At 49.5% G+C, this 23,321-nt stretch overlaps 2 protein-coding genes across 6 annotated transcripts in view; one reads left to right on the top strand and one right to left on the bottom strand.

The window, feature by feature from the left end:
- LOC149371549 (uncharacterized) overlaps positions 1–23,321 on the top strand; it is a 147,181-nt gene that overhangs the window by 42,349 nt on the left and 81,511 nt on the right. For 4 of the 5 annotated variants that reach the window (XM_089565837.1, XM_089565835.1, XM_089565836.1 and 1 more), the window contains exon 2: positions 10,893–10,973. The exons of the other annotated variant lie outside the window; for it this stretch is intronic. In XM_089565837.1, coding sequence (XP_089421963.1) covers positions 10,893–10,973 — 81 coding nt within the window. The remainder of the gene's footprint in view (positions 1–10,892; positions 10,974–23,321) is intronic. 5 annotated transcript variants of the gene reach the window in all.
- Positions 1–23,321, bottom strand: part of LOC149371550 (short-chain dehydrogenase/reductase family 9C member 7-like) — a 393,612-nt gene that overhangs the window by 318,264 nt on the left and 52,027 nt on the right. The window lies entirely within an intron of this gene.

Here is a 23,321-nt window from a genome sequence, read left to right as displayed (position 1 = left end):
GACATCATCCTGCCCACGGAACAGGCGGGTTTCACGACACGGGCACCCGACTATCATTCACGTTCCTATCATCAACAAGCTCCTATGTGTGGACTTGATAGCGAAAGCATTGGATTTGGTAGAAGCAGTCGCGACCACGCCGCGTTGGCTCAGTGGTTACGGCGCTCGGCTGCTGACCCGAAAGACGCGCGGATTCGATACCGGCCGCGGCGGCCGAATTTCGATGAAGGCGAAATTCTAGAGGCCCGTATACTGTGCGATGTCGGTGCACGTTAAAGAACCCCAGGTGGTCGAAATTTCCGGAGCCCTCCACTACGCCGTCCCTCATAGCCTGAGTCGCTGACCAGAAGCAGTCGTGGTCGCGTAAACATTGCGTGGCCTAGGCGAAACCAATGCGTGAATTTCCTAGTCAATAACAGACGTTTTTAGCATATCGGAGACGCATTAGCGTAAACGTATAGCTGTTTACCAGGCGCCTCCTGCGCATTCGCAGTGTCTCCGCTTGGCCCCACGCATGTCACTGCACGCGCGCAAGTGGCGTCCGGTAAACAGCCATACGTCTCCGCTAATGCGTCTCCGATATGCTAAAAACGTCTATTTAGAAGGACTGCGAAGCGACCGTCGCACTGCATAGGTACTGCGCGTTGAGCAAGCTGAAGGCACGCTTCATCCTATCTACAGAACAAGGTCGCGATAAATACTGAGTGCTTTATGAAACGCTTCCTTACACACCAGTCTTGTTGCGGAGTTTTAGCCCTACCATACGGCGAACGCGGCAACTACGGCAACTGCTACCGTGCGGCAGACATGGCTAGGCAATCCTGGCAACTGTAGCATCAGCAACGTGTCGCCGTATTTACCCGACGGCTGTCCGGCTACGCTTAAACTGTTTGTTGTGCACAAGGGTTGCGAAACTCGAAACGTCAGTTTCGCTTGTTTTTGACTCGGTCAGTGACGAAGTCTTAGCCCTGGGAGAAAATTCCTATCAAAAGCAGCGTCAGGCAGACGCACAAGCTCTCCTTCGTTGTTCACTGCGTGTGAGGAGGAAGTACTCAGTGTTATATTAGGATGGGCTGGCGGCAAGAGTGAACCGCAGAGAAACGAATCAACTTTCGATTTGTCGACGTACCTATGAGAGATCAGATAATGAATTACATCGATTACTGCTGAGCTATAGGCATGCAAAGCGCGACAGTGAGCCTGAACATTTGATGCGGCCAAAAGTACTGCTGAACAGTTGGTCAGAGGATTAGCAGTTTGCAACAGGTATGGCGTCCATAGAAGTAGCTCCAGGTAATCACCGCACATTGAGATGATAAGACAGAAAAATTCTTAGGGCATTGTCTGCTTAAGAGTTTTTTTTTTCTGACTCATGACGTGGAGTCTGGCATTTTGTCATTTCCGGTTACGACATACTACACCAGTTCGTCATTTCCGGTTACAACATACTGCACTTCGTCGTGTCCGGTTGCGACATACTACACCACTTGGTCATTTCCGGCTACGTCGCAATTTTAATACGAAATTTGGTTTCTAAGGAAAGGGCGCAGTAGCTCTTACATCCCGACATCTAGGTGGACACCTCAACCGCGCCTTAGGGAAAGGGTAAAATCTCAGAAAGCATGCAATTGAAGGCGCATATGTCATCGGTCCGAACCCCTGTCGCAAGCTAGCATCCAACTTGACTAAAACATCTAAGCTATATGCAAAGAGAAATGCTATGACACTAGAGATGTAAAATTTCAAGAAATTTTGAATGGAATGAAAAAAACCGTTTTTTTCAGGGTTTTTTTCATGAAAAATTGGAAATTTTGCAAAACGTGACAAGAACAGATTTATTTGCAACAGCACAATGATCAATAATACTGCTCCGAAGTTCAGTCGAATATGCAGTTATAGATTTCATATTGTGAAACGAACTTCTTGTTCTATTGCACCGAGAAGATAAATAATGATTTGCACTTCAGGCGAATATGGAGATATAAATATCATATTTGTGGAACGAACTTCTTGTTCTATTGCACCAAGAAAGGGAACATGAAAACTGATCTATAAGTCACTCCATATCGGACTCAGAGTCACTGTAGCTGGATGCGGCACTACGCGCAGCAGCATGGATTGAAGCTGCGTCCACAGCTAGGTTCGACTTCACATACACAAGCTTTTGAACGCGTTCCCCTGAAAGCCTGTTGCGAATCCTTGTATGGACGTTTCCGACACGGGACCAGTTTCGTTCGCAGCTGGCGGATGATGGTGGTATCTGCAGCAGTCGGCAAGCCAGACAAGTTAGCGGCTGGTTGGTCCAAAGGTCTTGCTACCAGGTACATGGGGCCACGTGCTTCGCTGAAGACCCCTGTCCTGGACCAAATTCCTGCGGATGTCCTGTACTCTGCTGCGTTGTAAATCAAGAAGCTAGGCTTGTATTTGGCTATAACCGCTTACGTGCACAGCAGCCTATGTTATTTATGCCATGTGTGTAGCGCTGTAGAACTTGCAGCCATTTTGTTCTACTTTAGCCGTGAGTTCAAGTATTAGTATTGTAAAGAGGAAGATGAGCAGCGGCGGCCGCCGCTCCGCTAGCGCGCGGCGCGAGATCGCTGGCTGGATGCCCGAAGCTCGGACCGGCATTTTGGCTATCTGTCGCTAAGTTCCTTTCCCCGGAAATCCTGCTACAATTTGGTGGAGGTAGGTTTAAAAACATACTCCAGGCTTCACTTAATAGATCCAGGCCTCACTTAAAAGTGAAGCCTGGATCTTATATGTGACCTGGCCTTCAAGCCGCGTGCTCGCAGCACGAACAATTTAAAAGCACCACCTGGCAACAGCGACGACGACTGCTCTCCATTCGTTCAACGATGCACGCTGTAATGGTTTTCAAAGCAAAAACAAAAACCTAAACTAAAATCAAGTAATCATAAAACCTTGCTATTGCATTGTGAAATTTTTGATGTTTCTTTCCATTTTTCCTCGTCTGAAAAAAACGAAAAAAAAACGGGTTTTTTCCAAAATTGCAGTGTTTTTTTCAGGCCTTCACATCTCTATATGACACCACCCGGAACGCCGAACGAGGAACGGTTGCTCAAAATTTTGGTTCGAATGTAGTCGGCAATGCTGCCGCCATATTGTGGTCGGCCAGTTATACCATTGCTGTGATTTCATTTACATTTCAACTTTGAGCCTCAATAAGTGTTGAGTTTTATGGACCGTCGGAGCGATCAGTCATTTTTGTCTGTGTAGAGGAATTAGGCAGGGGTGCCCCTTGTCGCCCACGTTTTTATGCGAAGCATATTACTAAAGCTGCACTACAGCCCGTCGAGCGCGGCGGTGGAGCTACCATTGACCTTTAGCGTGACCACGTGACACCACGTGACAACATGACGTCACAGCAGAGGAGAGATGGGCTGCCGGCTCGCGCGGTCGACCGCGGCGGTGGAGGCTCCACATCAGAGGCGCTGCAGCTGACCACGTGACGCTACAGCAGCGGTATAAAGCTGAGCTTGCCTCAGCTTTCCAATGTACTTTCCATGGGTGCCAAGAATGCTGTTGTAGCTGGTGCTGGGGCAGCGGTTGTACACTCTGCATTGAATTCACCGATGATCCCGTATATAGCTGCCACGGCAATCCTTGCTACACTTCTAGTGGTTGTATTAAAATGACCAAGTATTCAACCAAGGAAAGCCATGTATTACCAAGCCTAGCCATCTATATTCTTCGCATCTGACTAGGCTTAACCTTAGCTAAGCCTCAGCCATTTTTTTTTTTAGCCGCCGCGGTGGCTCAGTGGCTATGGTGCTCGGCTGCTGGCCCGAAAGACGTGGGCTCGATCCCGGCCGCGGCGGTTGAATTTCTTTGGAGGAGAAATTCGAGGCCCGTGTACTGTGCGATGTCAGTGCATGTTAAAGAACCCCAGGTGGTCGAAATTTCCGGAGCCCTCCACTACGGCGTCTCTCATAGCCTTAGTCGCTTTGGGACGTTAAACCCCATAAAACCAAACCAAACCATTTTTTTTCGTTTTATGCTTAGACCCTCTGCCACCTCTGCTACGCCGGGAGCCCGTCCGTGCGCGGTTTCCCTCAGCTAGGTATCGGCATGCGCCGACGATGTGCCCTTGTTTCTGCGGGACGAGGACAGCTACGTAGCGTTTTTACGGCTGTTTGAAGTGTACAGCGAGCTGTCCGGCACCCTGCTGAACAGGGCAAGAGTAGAGTGTTGCGCTTTGGCGCGTTTTCTTCAGACCTGTTGCGCGACGTACAGTGGGTTTCGGCCGTGAAAGTTCTGGGAGTTGATTTCCTCGCGTCCGGTGAGCCGGCTCGCGAGACGTGGACACAGCTGAGAGAGACCGCGCCGAGAAACGGTTGACAGTGGCGGCGCGATTCCGCCTCTCCGTCGCGGAGCACGCGTTTATCATCCGCGCGTCGGTGTGCTCCCCACTGTATTATGTCGCTCGCGTTGCCCACCCACCCCGCACCTTCACACGCCGTTTGGCCACTGTATGTGGCTCGTTTTTCTGGGCGGGAAAGACGAAGTCTGTAGCGCGCACTAAAGTCACTGGAACTTTAGTGCGCACGCTCCTCCGGCTTCCCACTAACATAGTGGGTTTCAGCCTTCACCACTTGCCCACAATATGCAATGTGCTCGCTTTGCGAGTGGTCAACGACCTGGTTAACCAAGCCGGTTACCCTGGTAGGGGGCTACTGACGTATCTACTCGGCACTTCGCGTTCCCTTTCTTTCAAAGTTCAGAGTGGTGTCGGCCCGACAGCCTTGCAGCAGCCTCAGTTCTACCAGAGATCCTCCCAGACGCTCAGGTCCCTCACCGCAGCACTGCCAGAGATAGAGTTATTCTCAACTCCCGCCTCTCGGGTATGCGAACTCCTGGCCATAAAAGAAGCACCACAGGAGAAACTGGCGCTAAGCAGAGAGACACGGTGGCGGGACCTGACGTCGTCATCTCTTCCCGCAGACGTGGGAGACTTCGGCTGGCTGCGGGGCTGGCGGGCCCTACCTACGGCAGATCGCCTGGCGGCTTGGGGCGTGGCACCCTCCGCCCGATGTCCGCAGTGCGGTCTCGTAGAGACCATGGCACGTGCGCTCTTTGAATGTGCAGTCGCCAGTACATTCTATGTCCCTATGTCGCCTATGTTCGGGTCACCCTTGGCCTTAATTCCATATTCCGCGACCCTTTTGTACGCATGCTGCTTTGTGTCGAGGCGTTTGTTCTGTGGCACCAGAGAGGTGTAGCGGCTCTGCAAGGACGGCCGCAGAGGGCCATGTACCCCATGCTGCATCGGGTGCGTGCCCGCATGTGGGCACAAGCGTGCGTGGACCTCGTGTCGCTTCATTGAAGTGCGGCGCGGCCTGGTGGCCGTACTACCCCTGCCGTACTAGTGAGCAGGAAAGTGTGTGTGGTGAGCGTGGTCCTGCTGTGTGCCGTGGACTGAGGTGACACCAGTGCGCGGCGAACACCGCGACGTGAACTCCGTGTGACTGTGCCCCGAACTTTGGTGGGCTCCCCGCATGTGTGTTTTTCTCGCGCCTTAGCGGACTTAGGTTTTTTTTGTGTATCACCGTTTCTTTCGAGGGACGGGAGTCCCCGAGACTACTCGAGTCAATAAACTTCTCTTTATTCTGTCCACGTGTACTCCATGTCTAGCGTGAATGCCGTTTCAATCGTACATGCATAGCGCACGCGGGCTGCGGACACACTCTGCGGCCAATTTCCGGTGACGTCTGTTTGTTCGCATCAGCCCTATAATGCTTTCGCATTAATAACGGGCGAATACGTATATTTCGCTCTAATACGGGCAGCGAGCTATCCATGTCCTGGGAGAGCAAAAAAAAAGTACCTAACCGGTGCGGCTTGCCGGAGCAATTCTGTGGACCGAAATCTTGGTGTTGGTGGAGGGGGGGGGGGGGGGGAGTTATTGACACGTTTAGGAGCGAGGGATTGACGTGGTCGGGGTGCCTACACTGGGAACCCGTCGGCTGATGCTGCCTTCGGTCGAGGAGCGCAGGGGAGCGTGCGATGAAAACAAAAAGAGAGAGAGTATGCCCCTGCAATTATGCTTTCTCCTCAGTCTGTTTGCGATGAAATGAAGACTTCACCAACACCTGTGCGGAGCTCACTCGGTTGACTCCTTTTTTGCTGGTGACATCACCGAAATGGAGCCCAAAAATGGCGTCACGTTTATTTATCCTCTTTCAGGCTCATTCTTACAGCAGTGACAGCGGCGGAAATGGGCAGTAGCTCTGCGGGCAGCCGGCAACCCAACTTGGGAAACTGCGCTGCCCTAATGTAACTTCGCGTCACGCATTTTATCGCCGTCTGCTTGCCCAGCGGCGGCGTAGGCGGCAGGAGTCGTCTGCTTGTCGTCTCCTTTTGCTACACGAGCTCGTTTGGTTGGCCGTGCTCGTAGATAAGGGATGTAACATTATAATCAATAGTTGAAGACTGAAAAGGAGTCGCTGGGTAGTTTTCACGGTCATGCACCACACTATATTTAACTAAAAACCAGAGCAGGAAAGTTGAAAACACCCCTGACGGTAGTCTGGAATGGCCGTGTTTGCCTTCATATTCACTTCATTAGGGCTTGGCTTTTCAATATGACTGAGGAAAAACGTAGCCTCATCAGCTCATCATCATGTTCTCTCACAGTTCCATGTTCATGCAACACATAATGTGCTGCAACACAATGCGAGAACCACACTGAAAAAACCCTGTGAGAATTAGGCCTAAGCGGTGGTTCTTACGGGGTGGTGACACTAACAAAGGAAAGTCAGCAAAGGAGCAATTCAATTATGTAGCGTACTGTAGCGGAAAACGGCGACAAGCCGATATCTTGTACCCTGGCAGGCGCCCGTGAAGGAACAGAAGTGAGCAGAGATCCAGCGATAATGGTAACCAAGCGGTCTTCACTCGCCGCCATTATCAGACGACTGACCAGAAGCAGACGAGACGCTAGGTGGCGAGGCGGATTGCACAAAATGGTGTTTTTTTACTCCATTTCGGCACTGGTGGAGTATTTGGCACAATTAACTCACTTTCTAGACTGGAGTAAATGCAGGTTAATCCTCATTTTTACTCCATTATTCCCTCATGGGAGTAAAATGGAGGACAGTCCACCTTTTTACTCCGCACTCATGGAGTAAATGTTTTCACAAATGGAGTAAAAAGGGTGGCCGCCACCATTTATACTCCCTTTTGAGTTTATTTTTGTTTACAGTGTGGCGCCATCCCGAACCGGCAAGACTATTTGCACATGCGCATTGGCTGCGCTCGAGCTCCCGGTACTCCGGTGAAGGTAACATGGTGCACGATATACTACAGGTGTCTAATGTTTGAGGGGCCGGTTTTCCTCGCATCCTTAAAGGAAGCTTCGCTGTAATAGAATGACAGATGCGAGGACAGCGTGGATTAGGCATTTTAGATCAGACATTTTAGCAAGCCATTTTAGCTGGAAACGATGGCCAGGGCACGCGGAATAGAGAATTCCCGTCGTACTGGGGAGAGGGAAAACGCAGTGAAAATTTGTCGGCTTGATACGTTCGTCCCCAAGTCGACTCAATTAGCGGCTGGTGGTGGTGATCATTGGCGCATGCAGTTAGCCCTGGCCACTCTTTGCACGTGAAAAATACGGCGAAACAGGTCACGCGGCGACTGACTCGAAGTGAAAATATTCTCGGGTTTTCTAGCATTGCTAAGGCATTTGAAGGCAGCGTTTTTTACCTGCTACTTCATTTATTTTTTCCATTCTGGGTACGGAAGTCCGAGCAAAGGAAAAAAGTATAGGAGGCTGAAAAAGACCTTTCGCTCCCTGTGCAATTCGGCACAAATGAATTACGTGCAGAATTGCAATTACAAGGATAGCTCGCTTACATAAAGAATGTAAAAGCCAGGTGGTATACGTTAGAACCTGCCGTGGTCTTTTGTTAAAAACATGAGTCTAAAAACTCTTTAAAGGCTTCATCTGGGGAGACGCCTCAGAGAAATGGACAAAACGTGCATTCCTGTCGGCAGTACCGCCAGCTGTTACTCTGCATACTCACGTGCACACCCTGACGCGTTAAAATCGTTTTGCGCCTGTGTGAGCTTCCAGCGGAGTCGAACAGCAGAGGAGAAAAAGAAACAAACAAAAACGACTGTGTTGCTTTTGAACAGATTCACGTGGCCCGATCAATATTTTCACTCTGGTATGATTTCAAGCGGTTTAATTTGAGTATTTCCATTTAGTAGGAAGTCGATTTTTAGATTAGCAAGTAATATATTACACGCCATTTGTTTTGGAATGACTCGCTGCTAAAAGGGCTCAGTTAGTTCATTAGTCGTTTGTGTCGTGATCTATCTCAGCAGCGATTTGCAAGTTAAGGCAAGCGACTGAGCGGCGCGGCCCGGCGAGGAATTTCCAGCTGGTTGGAACCTCGTCGCTCTTGCCGCTAGAAACAAGTTTTTGCGCCGCGGCTGCAGAAATCGTGAACGTTTTCGCTTGCATGTGAAACAGGCTTTAGTTGATTTTCTCCGGGAAATTTTCTGGATTTTTGACGCTGCAGGAAAGAGTTTGTTTCGGCAGATGAGGAACCGCTGGTTTAAGCATACTACGCGAGCAGAGTGCACGTGCACTCCACCCCCCCCCTCTCTCTCTCTCTCTCTCTCAGGGAGTCGAAATAATTAGGCTCCTTGCACTGCGGTGCCTCTTTCTCTCTTCTTCCTTTCACTTCCTCCTTCATCCCTTCCCACACGGCGCCTTTGAGGTTTCCACCGAGAAGTGAGGCAGTCGCTGCGGTTTTGATTTTCCTTTCCTGATTAATTCCTTCTTCTTCTTCTTGTTCTTATTATTACTATAATTAGTAGAAGCAGTAGTACAGTCGAATCTCGTTATAACGAAACGGTTAAAAGCAAATAATGGACGCGAAATTCTAGAGGGCTGTGTACGGACTGTGCGACGTCAGTGCACGTTAAAGAACCCCAGGTGGTCAAAATTTCCGGAGCCGTCCACCACGGCGTCCCTCATTGCCTTAGTTGCTTTCAAACGTTAAACCCCCATAAACCATAAAAAAAGCTCAATAATGGAAATAACGAAGGAATGACGATTTTTCTTAGAAGCTCGGTCAACACGGGCTATAACAAAGTAATCGCCGGGCTCCTTCAACTTCGTTATAACGAAGTACAAGTGTAGTAGTAGTAGTAGTAGTAGTAGTAGTAGTAGTAGTAGTAGTAGTAGTAGTAGTAGTAGTAGTCCTCCTCCTCCTCCTCCTCCTCTGTGAATGCTATTTTTTGGATTGTTCTTTGACACTGACCTATCATGGAAGAGTCACTCTGCTTACGTTTCCGCTTCCGTTGCCTCGCTTCTTTTTAACAGCTTAGATACGGCTACTGGTAAACTGCAGCGGGTGACCATGACTGTGAGAAGACCGCATTTGTGACATCTGATAGGCTTTATTGATTTAAAGTTATACCTAATCTACGCACCGGGAAATCTTGCGGCTCATTGCGCTGGATGCGACAAATGCACCCCTCACTTCCATCAGACTGCAGTTCTGCTAAAACCGAGAGATAAGCTAATCAGGGAGTTGGGGAAAGCTTACTGCGTGGAATCCGGAAAAGAAGGGCGATGTGTAAGCGAGTCACGCTTTCCAGACAAGAAAAGGAATTCTTGGAAAAGTAAAAGGGGGAAAAAACAGACTATTCGCGACAGTTATGCGTGAAATGATTTGTGCTAGTTGATATGATAACACATATAAATTCATAACTATGTTTTGTAATTTGGTTTGAAATGCCTATATATGTATGTACTCCGGAATAAAATTCAGTTGACAGTTTGCGCATCCGTGTTTATATGTCGTTCTTCCCGTGTGTTCAAGTGGTGTCAAAAGCGCAACAATGTAAGAACGTGATCGCAACCAAGTAGCCCAATTGGAAACCCTCTTAACCTCAGGTCCGTCTGGTTACCCAGCCGTACCGCTCCATTGTTCCAATGATGTTCATCGCCTACTCTCCATTTGTGCTCGAAATTCGAGTCTGTTCTCTCTCCCAGGCTTAACTTTCACTCCGCCATTTTCCTCTCCCAAGCCAAGGAACGCTGCGCTCGATTCAATTTCCAGCTTTTTCGTTCTCCTGCCAAAGCGGATGACCAGTGGCTGGACGTAATTGTCTCTTACGTTTCTCTTCAGGGAAGTCGGTAAATGCACGGCGACGCATTCCTATTCTCTATTCGTTGTCCGGATCTACAGTCAGTAATCGGCCTGGGCAGATGTGCGGCCCCTTTCTTTCAGAACCGCGACAGTCAAATGTTGCCTTAATTTTTCTCGCATTAGGCGAGTCGAGCAGGCCCAGGCTTGAAAGTGGCGGCAGCATCCGACTGGCGTAGAGGTCGGTCACATCGATTAGACGAGAATCGAATTGCCCGCCTGACTTGGGGTGCGCCGCCGTTCTGAGATTTTACGTGCCAGGTCAATAGCACACCGTTATTTGAGACATTTAGGATAGGGTTGCCCTTTCGGTTAAGGGCATAGGGAAACAGCGGTGCGCAAGTGCGTGGGCGAAGGACAATAACGCCCCTACTTCCGGTTATTGTCCATTGCTTGCGCACTCGCGCCCCGCTGTGCTCCTATGCCCGTAGCCGACAGCGTGACCGTATACTCTAAATGTCTCTTTTTGGCTTTCCCATGCATAACATAGTATAGCTGACCCCTCACTACTGGTGGTCAAGATATCTGGTTACGTTGCCTTGGCGGTGTTGTGTGTGACGATGCGTATGTGCGTGAATCGGTTCGATTGTGTTTTAGCTGTGCTCCTAAGCGCCGTTATCACATCTGTTGCTGAGCCTCCAACGTGGCGGCTGTGCCATTCGGTGCTGTGTGTGACGTCGCCTGTTGGCTCCTCCTCCTTTGGTGCAGCGGGACTCCCCCACGCTGCCTGGTCGAGCAGGGACCCCCGGCCTGGCGCCCGAGTCAGCGTTCACCATGGGCTCCAAGGAGGTCAGTGGCCGGAGCGCTCTGTAATCGCCCGAAGTGGGGATCCATTTGAGTCGACACGTGCTGTGTGCAAGCGGCAGGTGTCGGGGGCGCAGTAGAAGAGATAGCTAGACGAATTGGTATGGTGCCATATTAGAGAGTTTTGGCAAAGCGGGATACGTATTCCGCTAGTGTGATCCGCTTAAGTGCTGTCTTGACTGCGGGATGTCAATAGCGCTCTGCTAAAACTCTCTATTGAAGTGTCAATCAGCTAGTGCGATAGACGCTGTCTGGTCGTTTCTTCGCCCCGTCTTTCGCGCTGTTTGATTCTTCAGTCGGAGGCGGTGTTCTGTCTAACCAAGTTCTCTCGTAGCGCCACGCACGCTGTGACCCTGTGACGTCAGATTAATTCCAACGCCAAAGCCGTCCCACCTTTCCTCACAGAGCTAGCGCAGCAAAGCACATGGGAAGAGACCTTTAAATAGCATAACGTATGCTCTCGCGACACAAGCGCAACGACAAGGGCGCCAAATGTCTTGGCGACAAAATGCGCGCCTTAGTAGCCTGGTCGCGTGCTCTAAAGCTCGCGCGTGCGCAGGCGGGCGTCCGGCGACGGTTGTGGTGGCGCGATGTGGTAAACGTTCCTGATGCCGCGGGGGAACAGCCGGTAGCGCTCCCCGTTCCCCTCAGAATGCGCATGAGGGGGAGCTCCTCTCCTCCGGGAATGCAACAAATGCCCCTGTGTACACCCGTGGCCTTAACCGAGATTCCGTTGTTTGCAACCCCCGCCGGGAGCATCCCAGCTGCCGCGCACAATGGCAGCCGGGAGGGCACGCGACGACCTCGCGCGCCACCTGGCGCCGGTCGCGAGAGCAGCACGTGCGACACCGACGCTCCCCCAACCGAGCTCCCGCTTAGTCTCGCATATTCTCGTCTAAAAGCCGCATTAAACAGTGCGTCCCTAAAACGCGCTGCTGGTTTACTTCACCGGATTCCCAAATCGAACTTGATTGCTATTGACGACGGTACGGGAATTCTAGTAGTGCGGCCCCTGTCTGAGCCTATTAAACGAATTCCAACAGATTCATTCTAAAACAGCGCAAGAAAGACACGGACAACAGGAAGAGACGTACCAACAGGCGCTAACTCACAACTAGGATTTTCTTGCTGAGACACCACCTTATACAGGGTCTGTTCTGAAAGTAGTAGGACTGGTTTTTTCCTGGGCGAACGGGCGGACGAGAGGTGGTCTGCGCGTGCAGGATCGTTGAAGGGGGATATTGGGAATGCTGGGGAAAATCGGCAGTCGGCTCTAGGCCGTTGAAGAGAGGAGGTCGCTTGTACTGTGAACCCCTGTCGAAACGTCTCGTCACGCAGAATCGTCGAGCGTTTACTGGATCAGCGATACGCGATCAAATTTTGAGTAAATATTGATAAAACGGGCAAAGAGACTCACAACATGATTAATGAGGCCTACGGTAACGCTTCCATGGGTAGATCAGGTGTTTTTTGAGTGGCACAAGCTTTTCCGAGAAGGTAAGGAAAGAGTGGAGGAAGACGACCGCTCCGGACGCCCTTCGACCAGCAAGACCAACGAAAATGTGTAGCGAGTGGAAACATTTACTTAACAGTGATCGTAGAATGAGTGTCAGAATGATTGCTGATTACTTGAGCATTCCTCATATCCATGTTTTTGAGGTCGTGACAGAAAACTTATCCATGAAAAAAGCGTGCGCGAAGTTGGTGCCGGGAGTGTTGTCAGAGGAGGAAAAGGCCAACCGATAGGATCTTCTTCATCATGTGAATGAGGACCCCGATTTTTTGCCCAGCACATGGAGGCAACGCTGCCTCAGCCCCCTACAGCCTCGACTTGGCCCCGCCAGACTTTTTTCTATTCCCGAGAATAAAATCGACGCTCAAGGGGGGAACATCACGTATCGGTAGAGGTGGTTCAACAGGCCGTGACGAGGGAGCTAAACAGCATTCCGGTCCAGGCGTTCCTGGAGGCGTACGAAAACTGTAAAACTCATTGGCAGCAGCGTGTAAGTGCGGAAGGGTGCTACCTTGAAAAATTGTAATCGTTTGTACTATTCTCTTGACTAAATTTTGTTGAAAAAAATGAGTCCTACTACTTTCCGAACAGAACATGTATATATGTGGGCACGCATATCCGTGCCTTTTTTGCGCTGTTTGAGAATGAACAACGACGAACTCGCCCAGGCTTTTACCTTAGCATATTCCATCAGAGTGGTAGAAAAAGAGCCTTGGTAGCAAGGTTATAGTCAACTTTGCGCAAGGACAGCACGTTTCCTTGCCAGCCATCAGCTGGTTCGTGTCTGTGCTTCTGAAGGTTAGTACACTGTAGGAGACTAAACGTTTCAGCCGTAGGCATGCAGCTACTAAAAACCGGGGCGGGATTTGTTGAGTTCAGTTTTTATTTTGCTATCATGGTTTACAAACGATGGCGGGGCCCCAGAGTAAAACCTGTCGCTTGACAGTTTGACAAAGCCGCAGGCCCCCACTTTGGAAGCAACAGAGTACTCTGACGTAGGGACAGTAGTGGGCAAAGTACATCACATCTGTACTTGAACACAACGGGTAATAAAAGAGGGAAGAAACTCCTTCATGGTTCACCGTAATCAGCTCGCAGACAAGACCGAGAAATCAAGCGGGAAGGAGCTTACACTGATAAGGAGAAGAAAAAAATCAAGCCGATAAAACACGTCAAGGGTCACTTCAGAGGAAGGGTGGCTGGGGCGGGAGACAGGCTGTTCTATTTGTGCAGTGCTTTGTTTGGGCTATCTTAGGAAAAATGGGGGTTTTTCATTCTTTCCGCACAGAAAATTTCCGCTCATCGTTGAGTCCCCCGTTACACGTCGTCTAAATCCTGCCATGGTTAAAACCTGGAGCACTCAATTTCACCTGTGCCAGGACATTTGTGGGAAGGTAAAAGGGGGACTGGTGTCTAGATGAGGATATTTGCTGGGATCGCACCGCAGGGCAGGGCTAATCGATCGGACCTAGACGCTGCAGATGACAGTGACAGGTTCGACTCCATCTGATGTGGCGGCTCCGCCGGCGACACTCGTGAGTCGTGGTCAAGTCGAGGAGGCCCAACACGCGGACTTCGTATGGAGGGTGGTAGACCTAGTTTACCCGATAGGGCGTTTTTCCTCGCTACTCTCTGCCGCCTCTCGAGCGTTGCGTAAACGCCGTCCACCCTTTATTTTCTCAACGAGTGATCCGCGAGAGCTTCGCCCTAATACATCGTGTGACTGCATTTCACTCAAACGCGGGAAATTCGCTATTGGCCGACCTCTATCGTTCCGTCTGCTTCTTTTACCTGACGCGTGGCTTCAGAAGCCACGCACGACACATTGCGCGAACAATGTGTTGTAACGCCGTTGACGATAATGGCGCCTCCACAATGAAATTTAAAGTTCGGTGCGATTTAAAGCAAGTAACGTGATTTCTGAAGCTCTGTACGATAATGTTAGGGATAACATAAATATTCTGCTTCCAACTTTACTGTTAACTAGCTCCTTTTGAATTCATAAAGCCTTTCCAACTTTAATCAACTGAGGTGCGGCGCGAAACTTAGTTTTCGTTAGCATGCATTTATTTACAGCATAGCTCATACAACATAGCCCGGCGATAAGTATCCCTGCTGATTTGATGTTCCATGGGCAATCTCAAACACTTGCTGTGTACTTGCCCGGCTACAGCTTCCGTGAGACAACGCTTTCTGCGAAAGTTAGGCCTGCGATGGGACGTTGCAGGCGACTATCGCAAGTGGACTCATGATAATCGCTTTATCGCGAACTTTTGCCGCTTTTTAAGCGAGCCTTGTTTACACTCTTTCTTATAACTTTATTTCCCTTTTTCATTATGCCTAATTGCAAACAGCTCGAATAAAGAAAAAAAAAACTATCGCTAAGCCAACGGCGGTTGACCTCGATAACAGAAGTCGGCCTCATACAGGAAGATTTAATATCATTTTGTAATGTCATTAGCTGCCGCGGTGGCACAGTGGTTACGGTACTCGGCTGCTGAGCTGACCCGAAAGACGCGGGTTCGATCCCGGCCGCGGCGGTCGCAATTCTATGGAGGCGAAATGTTAGAGGCCCATGTGTACTGTGCGATGTCAGTGCACATTAAAGAACCCCAGGTGGTCAACATTATTTCGGAGCCCTCCACTACGGCGTCCTTCATAGCAGGAGTTGCTTTTGAACGTTAAGCCCCATTAAAACCAAACCTTTAATGTCATTAGGTTCAAAAGGACGTCACATCGAATGAGCTTGGCGAACGATTTCGATCCAGGTGCTTTTCCTTTGCTGAGGATCACAAGTGAGAACAAACAGCTCAAAACGGTGATCTGTGTGCCATTGAAGAAACATGTTATTAATTTTTTTCTTTGTTTTGTAACATTCACGCTAGCTTTAGCAAAAATTTATCTGCGGGCAACGCCGTGCTATTGTGTCGCGAGCTGCTTGGACGCGGTTGCCGCATTCGTTCGACATTCGAGACGTTACAACGATCGTGCATGACACTTCGTTAATATCAGCTCCAATCAAATTTTGCATCGCTCTGCCCCCCCCCCCCCCCCCCCCCCCCGAGATAGTTTCGCACCGCAACTACTCGGCCGTGTTGTTTGTTTACACGTATCGGACGCATATTTTTGTTTTGCTTTCTTTAGATGGGCATGAATACTGCTGAAGTGGTGACATGAAACTGAATTATTGCACATAGTGTAAAATAAAGCGGCTTTCCAGAGTAAAATTGAATTACAATTTCAGACACTTCACACGCGCTCTTCTTACCTTGCCTGTCGCATTGTTTATCCTCAGATTTTGATCGCCGTCATCCTTGAATGACGCCATCTATTGCCGTGCAGCACCTAAAGGGGGCAAACGAATTTCGATGTACCGAATCTCATGTAAATTGGCTTTGGTTCTCAACAGCATCTGCATTCATTTGAGATCGGCGAGCCTTGTTGAGGCGCGCTCCGTATAGCAAGATCGGTTAATAATCCTGGACGAAATATTTTTTGAGCAGGAAACCGTTTATGAACGCAATTTTTTTCATATAGTGGAAAATTTCAATATATCGGCAGATCACCCGACGGCAGTCTTGCAATTTTTTTCTCTATTAACGTTTTTGCTATCGTCAAAAGCGTTCACCATTGGCTTTGTATGGCAGTCTGAAGTTCTGAACAGTTCGATGCGCACGATGACAACACTTTAAAAGACAGATTTTGATACATATTAGAATAACGGACCATTACCATTAATATTTCCATAATAGTATCACACAATTTTCAAATTTTTTTCTCCGAGATTGCTGGACATGTTTTTCCCTAACCGCGCTAAGCACTGCGGTTCTAGTGTGCATAACAAGAACATATGGTGCACGCAACTTGGGCCGATCAAGTGCGTGTATAGCTGCAGGAGGCGGTTTCAGTGAGAGGAGAACCCACGCGCCAAGTGTAGTGGCGGCGATCGCGACTTGTGCCCAGCGGTCCCTCCCCTCCCGCCCGGGCCGGAGTCGCCAGATGGGCCATTGTTGGCGGCGGGAGCGGGCGGGAACCCTTGCTCGTCCCGCTGCCGTCCATGTTCGCGGTCGGCGCTACTTTGAGAAGAAATGCGGCAAAGCGCTTGACAATCGGCGCTGCAGTTCTGGTCAGTCTTCCTCGCAAACGGTGTGCCAAGTTAGTGCAGCCTTTGTGGATTTGAGCTACGCAGTGATTGCGCGCTGTTGCGCCGGGGCTACATTTTCGCCTTTCGAGTGTTAGCAGATTCGAGCACTCCCTCTTGCGCTAAAAGCGCAGTGTTGCGCCAGGCTCTTACGCCAGGATGAAACGTTTGCCGCGGACCACTAGCGCCTCCTAGCGGTCATCGCACCGCTTAATCAGTAGGACGTAGGCTGTCACGTAGATTATCACGGCTGGAAGTGCGGTTGAATTGTCACCGAAGCCGATGGCATCCTACAGCTTTTACAAGTGGTACACTATCAGAGGGTTCGGTAAAACTTACTTTTTGCTCGTTTGGTTTGGTTCATGGGGTTTAACGTCCCAAAGCGACTCAGGCTATGAGAGACGCCGTAGTGGAGGGCTCCGGAAGTTTCGACCACCTGGGGTTCTTTAACGTGCACTGACATCGCACAGCACACGGGCCTCTAGAATTTCTCCTCCAAAGAAATTCAACCGCCGTCCTGGCGATAGAGGACTGGACGACGACAGAGGGAGACAGTCGGTCAGACGAGTACGGTATAAAATCGTTTGCGGCCTATTTGTGGGCTGCTTTTCATCGGATGTTTTAATCATGTTTGCTCAATGTGGCTCCGCCTGTTGTACCATACATAAGACAACGTTTTGACAACGTTTTGTTTATTTGCTGTTCTCGAATATGCGCGAAAGTGGGAAGAGAACGCGGTGTGGAATGAGTCCGTTCGAATTTCGCGTCAGCTCGAGCGTCACGCCCGACAATCGGACCATCAAGCGTGGACCCCGCGAGTGTGAACCGTAGCCAGCAGGGCAGAGAAGAAGTCGCACTCAAGATATAGAGGGTTAGTGCTCAGATGACATTCGATTGTGGAGGTGGCGACCGTCCAGTTGGCAAAGAACGGCAGCTAGCTGCCCATACCCGAATACGCAGCAGCTATTTTGTCGGCAATGCCAAGAGCGACGTTAGGCACCACCCAGCATGCGTTGGCAATTTTTCCCACAGCATACCAGCACGAGTCTCCCAGTGACTCCTTAGGAATGCTGGAGAGCCATAGTAACTGAGCTGTACTCAAAAAAACAACTCACCGGCTTAGAGTTGCTCTCTGTTTACTGCGATTAAAACACACAATGCTTCAGCAGCACTAAAAGCGCTTTTTGTTTTTCAGTTACTTTAGTGTTGATGCACATATTATTCTTTAGTGATTACATAGGATTTCTTTTGTTCTCTGCAAGCCATAACTGTTTTGTTTCGTTTGAATGTACCGCTGTAGGCCCTACTTCTGGATGAATAATTTATTATTAAGGCATGTATGGCTGTAATGGATGCATTATCGCGTGTTTTTTTTTTTAAATTTTTGTCCACGAAATTCTATGCGCCGATATTTGCTCGCAGCGGGGGCACTCAAGGGGATGTGGGATGGAGGCTTACGTCACAGTAGTCACACACGTCAGGTCTTAAAAAAAAAGAAGCACGCCTGGCGTAGATTTCGTCTATCCCAGGGCATGATGAGCTGCAACTTTTTAATGGATAGCATTAGAAGTTTAATCGGGGGAAAAATGCGTTGTTGGTCGCATAATTCGAAGGACCGGAAGTGACGTCACCAGACCGGAGATGACAGCTATACGCTTCGATGGGTCTTCGTTGCGTCAGTGTCTCCGCCTCTAGACACCTTCAGAGAAGGAACGTCACGAGACTGGATAACTCCTATTGGCTGGGGAGAAGTGACGTCATCAGACCGGATACTTCCCATTGGCTCGAGGGAAGTGACGTCACCAGACAGGAAGTGGCTATAAAAGAATCCCACAAAGCTCGGTGTAAATGCATCAACAGCTTCTAGTGCTATCGCATTGCCAACACGTAATGTAATTAGGTGTCCCTGTGATTTTTCTTTTTTTTTCAAGTCCGTTCTGGCTCATTTTTTGCATTGCGTGATATTGAATGAGCAGCATCCAAGACTGAATCATTCCGGGCTCGGGCAGACGGAGGGTGTTTGTTGAGGCCATGGAGTTTCTAAGAGGTGGCAACTGCGTCACCCCCACGCCTCCGTCTTGTCGGTCGTCTATGGCTTATCACCGTCATATATCGACAAGTCCGCCGAGACGTGTTTGCACTGCCACCAAAGCGAGTCGTGCTGATGCAAGATTCGCTGCCGATCTCTTTTCTTTGTTATCAGCTTCGAAGAATAGGCAGACGACTCAACGAAATCGTTTGAATGATATATTACACGGTCGTAATCTGTTAGGTGTCGAAGCGCAAGTGCGGGCGTTTGTTCCGCAACAGATATGTTCCCATTGCTTTACCGTCACATACACTACATTGAATATTACGGCACAGGAAGTAGAATCCGAATGGACAGATTGCGCGTCATTATGGTTGCGTCCATAATGCACGTAATTAATGGTTGCTTCATTAAGAACTTTGAAAGAGTACAAGCAGGAAGTATTGCGCACATTTGCTACTTAGTGCGTGTAGTACGCGGAAATCCTTCTGGCCCGAAAGACGCGGGTTCGATCCCGGCCGCGGCGGCCGAATTTCGATGGAGGCGTAATGCTAGAGGCCCGTGTGCTGTGCGATGTCAGTGCACGTTAAAGAACCCCAGGTGGTCGAAATTTCCGGAGCCCTTCACTACGGCGTCCCTCATAGCCTGAGTCACTTTGGAACGGTAAACCCCCATAAACCATTTTGAATATCGAAATCGCGCAAAGCTCGTTGCGGCGGCTGCGTTTCAGTGGAGGCGAAACCCATAAAACGCCCGTGTGCTGTGCGATGACAGTGCACGTTAAAGATCCCCAGGTGGTCGAAATTATTTCGGAGCCCTCCACTACGGCTCCTCTTTCTCTATTTCTTCTTTCACTTCCACCTCCCTCCCTTCCCTTAAAGCGCGCTTGAGGTGTCCACCTAGAAGTGAGACAGTTACGAAGTCATTTATTTTCCTCAAAAACCACGCATTTTATTCGGCTGTGCAGCACACAGTCGGGTGTGTATACGTCCATGCGAATTTGCTGCGCCTGTCGCTTCGACGTAGTGCGCGCGCCGTTCGAATGCCGGGAAGCGCTTCGGTGGCGGTGTTGTATAGAGTCACTGACCTCTACTGTTTCCCAGGGAAGATGAGGAAGACGTATCTTGTGAGTTGTCCTCTTCGCGTTTCATTTGACGCCGATAGTACATCCGCTTTAGTCCCTTTGATTCATTCTTGTCAAGAAATCCGAGTTAAGGCCGTCGATACATGGACAGAGGGATTGAAGACTCGATCGAAACATTTGTCATCTGCCTTCTGGAGAAGTCGAACAGGTAATTTAAGGAAAAACGAATCGTGGATAGATGATGCGTGTCAGAAACCTTTAAAAAGACCCATAAGGTAGTTGAGCTATCCATCTGGGCAATATTTCCCGGACCCTTTCAACATCAGAGCTTGCGCATCTCAATGAGCGAAGAGGAAATCCAGAAAGGTGCTTTGCACCTCATTCAGATACAAGCTCGCTCGTGGCGTAAGGAGAATGTGCGCCTCTTGTGGAAAGAGAGGATTGCCGTTCTGTCACGTCCCATGAAAAAGCCAATGCAGCTTCTCGGGCGGTCGCTTCACACATTTGCACCGGAAGGGCACTGTGGTCTTTCGCGACCAGTCTTGAACATTTGCGGGAATTCAGCGGAGGTGGTTTCCCTTGAGCCGGTATGGAGGTCGTTTGTGTAGCGCTTTTTTTTACCCTCAAAAGGTCAGTGTTTCTCAACTAGATGCTCGAAAATTCGAGTCAGACTCGCGAAGGGCTTAGTGGGCGAAAAGAAATCTCTTGGCGTATGCCCACACCTACAGAGCGCTCTGATCATACTACTTGCGAAGCTGCCCGCAGCCACAGGCCCCATGCATCGAAATCGGATGGGCAAACAGGGTAAAAACTCGAAGGTTCACAGACTGCCGCGACGTCTTTAGGCAGCAAAATAAACTGCATACAGCTCACGAACCCTGAGGTAAATAAGCGGTGCGATGTCTGGCAACGAAATTAGTGAAGCGTTATCAGTATCTAATACTGCTTGATTTTAAGGGGTTTAACTTCCCAACGCAACTCAGGATATGAGGAACGCCGTAGTAGAGGACAGCGGATAATTTCGACCAGCTGGGTTTCTTTAACGTGCACTGACATCGCACAGCACACAGGCCTCCAGCGTTTTCGCCTCCATCGAAATGCGATCTTTACGGCCGGGATCGAACCCGCGACCCAAAACAAGCAACACATATGAGCGTTCCTGAGCTTAATTATGCTACGAACGGCGTCTGTTTTTACTCTTTCTTCTAACCTCCACAAAGTGGCCGCGGGGAGCAGCCAGGTTTCGAAGTCTAGTTTCGCAACTGTAGTGGTCAAAGACCACTGATATGCCTACAACTAATTCACAGGAAGAGCAGCAACTGGCAGACATCTGCGTTTACACTTGTGTACACTTCGCTAAACTGGGCTTATTGACCGCTTTTGCTGAAGTGCTTGGTTTCCTTTCTGTCCAATCCAAAGGAGGTTTTCAGAGTTCCTCCAACGCTTCAGCCCCTGGCTGAATTGCCCTTCGAGAGATGCAGGCCAGAGGAGACCGCAGCTCTGTTAAAGTGGAGCAACAGTAGAATTCTCTTCCGAAGGTGGTTCTCGCACCTGCTGGTCCTCTCCCTGCCGAAGCAGTAGCGAATTCCGCTGCGGCGACGAAGTAAACAGCTGCTTCCTCGAGTATTTAGAGTTCGGTCACGAGAGATTGCCTTTTCGCAGCCGGGACTCGTCGAGTCGCTTGGAAGAGGGCCGACAGAAATCGAGAGCAGTTTTCACACCTGTTCAGGCAAACATGTGGGCAACACCGCATTTATCGTAGCGAAGAATGCACCTCGCAAGGGCTGCATCTTTCGGTGCGTAACCATTATCGAATGTCTGGCTTTCTGCATTTATCGTAGTTACGTAATCGCCGTCAAATTTTTTCTTGCAAAACAAGCGATAGCAGCAAAAAGGAACGACGTCCCGCTTTTATTTTTGAAAGGACAGGTCCTGTCTGCGCTTCGAGCCACTTCATTTGAACCGGGGCAAACGCCGCATGCTCATGTTTTTTTTTTCCTCCCTTTTTCCTTCCATTACAGACAGGTCTATTTAGAAAAAAAAAGGCTGAAAGGTCGACCCAGGCTACCTTGCCTGTTACGTGCTGTGCACAGGGGCGGAGGGAAAGGGGGGGGGGGTGCAGAATCGAAGTAAGAAGGGCTGAAACAGCATCAGTCAGTGCGCGCAATCACTCCTGCGATTCGAGGTCCGTGCTATACTCTAGGAAGCTGAGGAACGTTTGAATTCATTGGGGTGCTTGGTAAGTCTCTCGCCGTCTACAGAGGTGAGCAAGCTTGTCCTGAGCGCTCTCGAGATGGCCTCCAGAGCGACTGAAGTGAAGCTGTAACACAGCTGCTTTGATAACGGCGAGGTGCTCGTCCCTGCACAATTTGAAACGGGACGCAAGTGAAAACGGGAAACCGATCTGTTCATTTCACATGCCTGTCCTTGCTGCACTTTTTTGCCGTTGGGTTCTTTTCCTGAACTGTATAGAAATCTCGGCCGCAGCTATACAATTGTCCTAAACGCGTGCTGAAGCTTCTTGAAGGCTCTCGAGAGGTGTCATTGATGTCCCGAATATTATGCCCACAGTGATAATCATCGAAAAACCTTGGAACATCGTAGTTTCCTCAGCTCTGACTGGTTGGTCGTGCTCTCTTAGGGCATGTAATTCTTGCTGCATACGGTGCTCTGGCGCAGGATTTGTATAGGCAATATGCGTCACTTAGCTTCAAACCCCGCCAACGAAGTAGCGCTGCCCATAGTTAACTTCCGACTAAGCATTTTATATATGCAGCCGCCGCGGTGGCTCAGTGGTTATGGTGCTCGGCTGCTGACCCCAAAGACGCGGGTTCGATCCCGGCCGCGGCGGTCGAATTTCGATGGAGGCGAAATTCTACAGTCCCGTGTGCTGTGCGATGTCAGTGCACGTTAAAGAACCACAGGTGGTCGAAATTTCCGGAGCCCTTCACTACGGCGTCTCTCATAGCCTTAGTCGCTTTGGGACGTTAAACCCCATAAACCAAACCAAACCAAACTATTAACAGCTCAGATAGTTCATATCAAAAGCGAAGGATATCGTGGAAAACGGGACCTGTGTTCTCTCTCCTTTCTTTTTTTTTTTTTACACACTGGTTCAGTCCTTTCTAGGCGTTTTTTTTTTTTTTTCCCGTGTTGCATTATCTCTGCACAGTTGTTTCCACTTGGCCGACGCGGTAATGGTCCATTCTTCTGATGTGTGGCAAAATCTTTCTTTTAAAATTTTTCCATCGCTCGCAACGAGTAGTTAACGCTAGCAGAAACGTTAATTGCAAAAAAAATGCAAGCCTTTCCACGGGAGGTCTGCCGATACGTTGACTGTTATTGTAAATGCTTACAATATGCGAAAATATTGCGTTCTAAACTCTTTCCCGTTGAAAAATGCCTTTGACCAGAATTGTTGGGTATGCCCGTGCATATTTCGGTGGCCAGATGCTGTGCCTCAGGAACTACGTTCTTGTTTTCATTTCTGCATTTCAAGTTGTTGATTAATTGATGGGAAGGTACACATAAACGCCCTGGAGTTACTTTGCTGCGTTCATAGGTTC

Source organism: Amblyomma mixtum, chromosome 1 (genome assembly GCF_055824585.1).
Source record: "Amblyomma mixtum isolate Tamu chromosome 1, ASM5582458v1, whole genome shotgun sequence".
Lineage (NCBI taxonomy): Eukaryota > Metazoa > Arthropoda > Arachnida > Ixodida > Ixodidae > Amblyomma > Amblyomma mixtum.
This window is presented reverse-complemented; position numbering and strand designations above follow the sequence as displayed.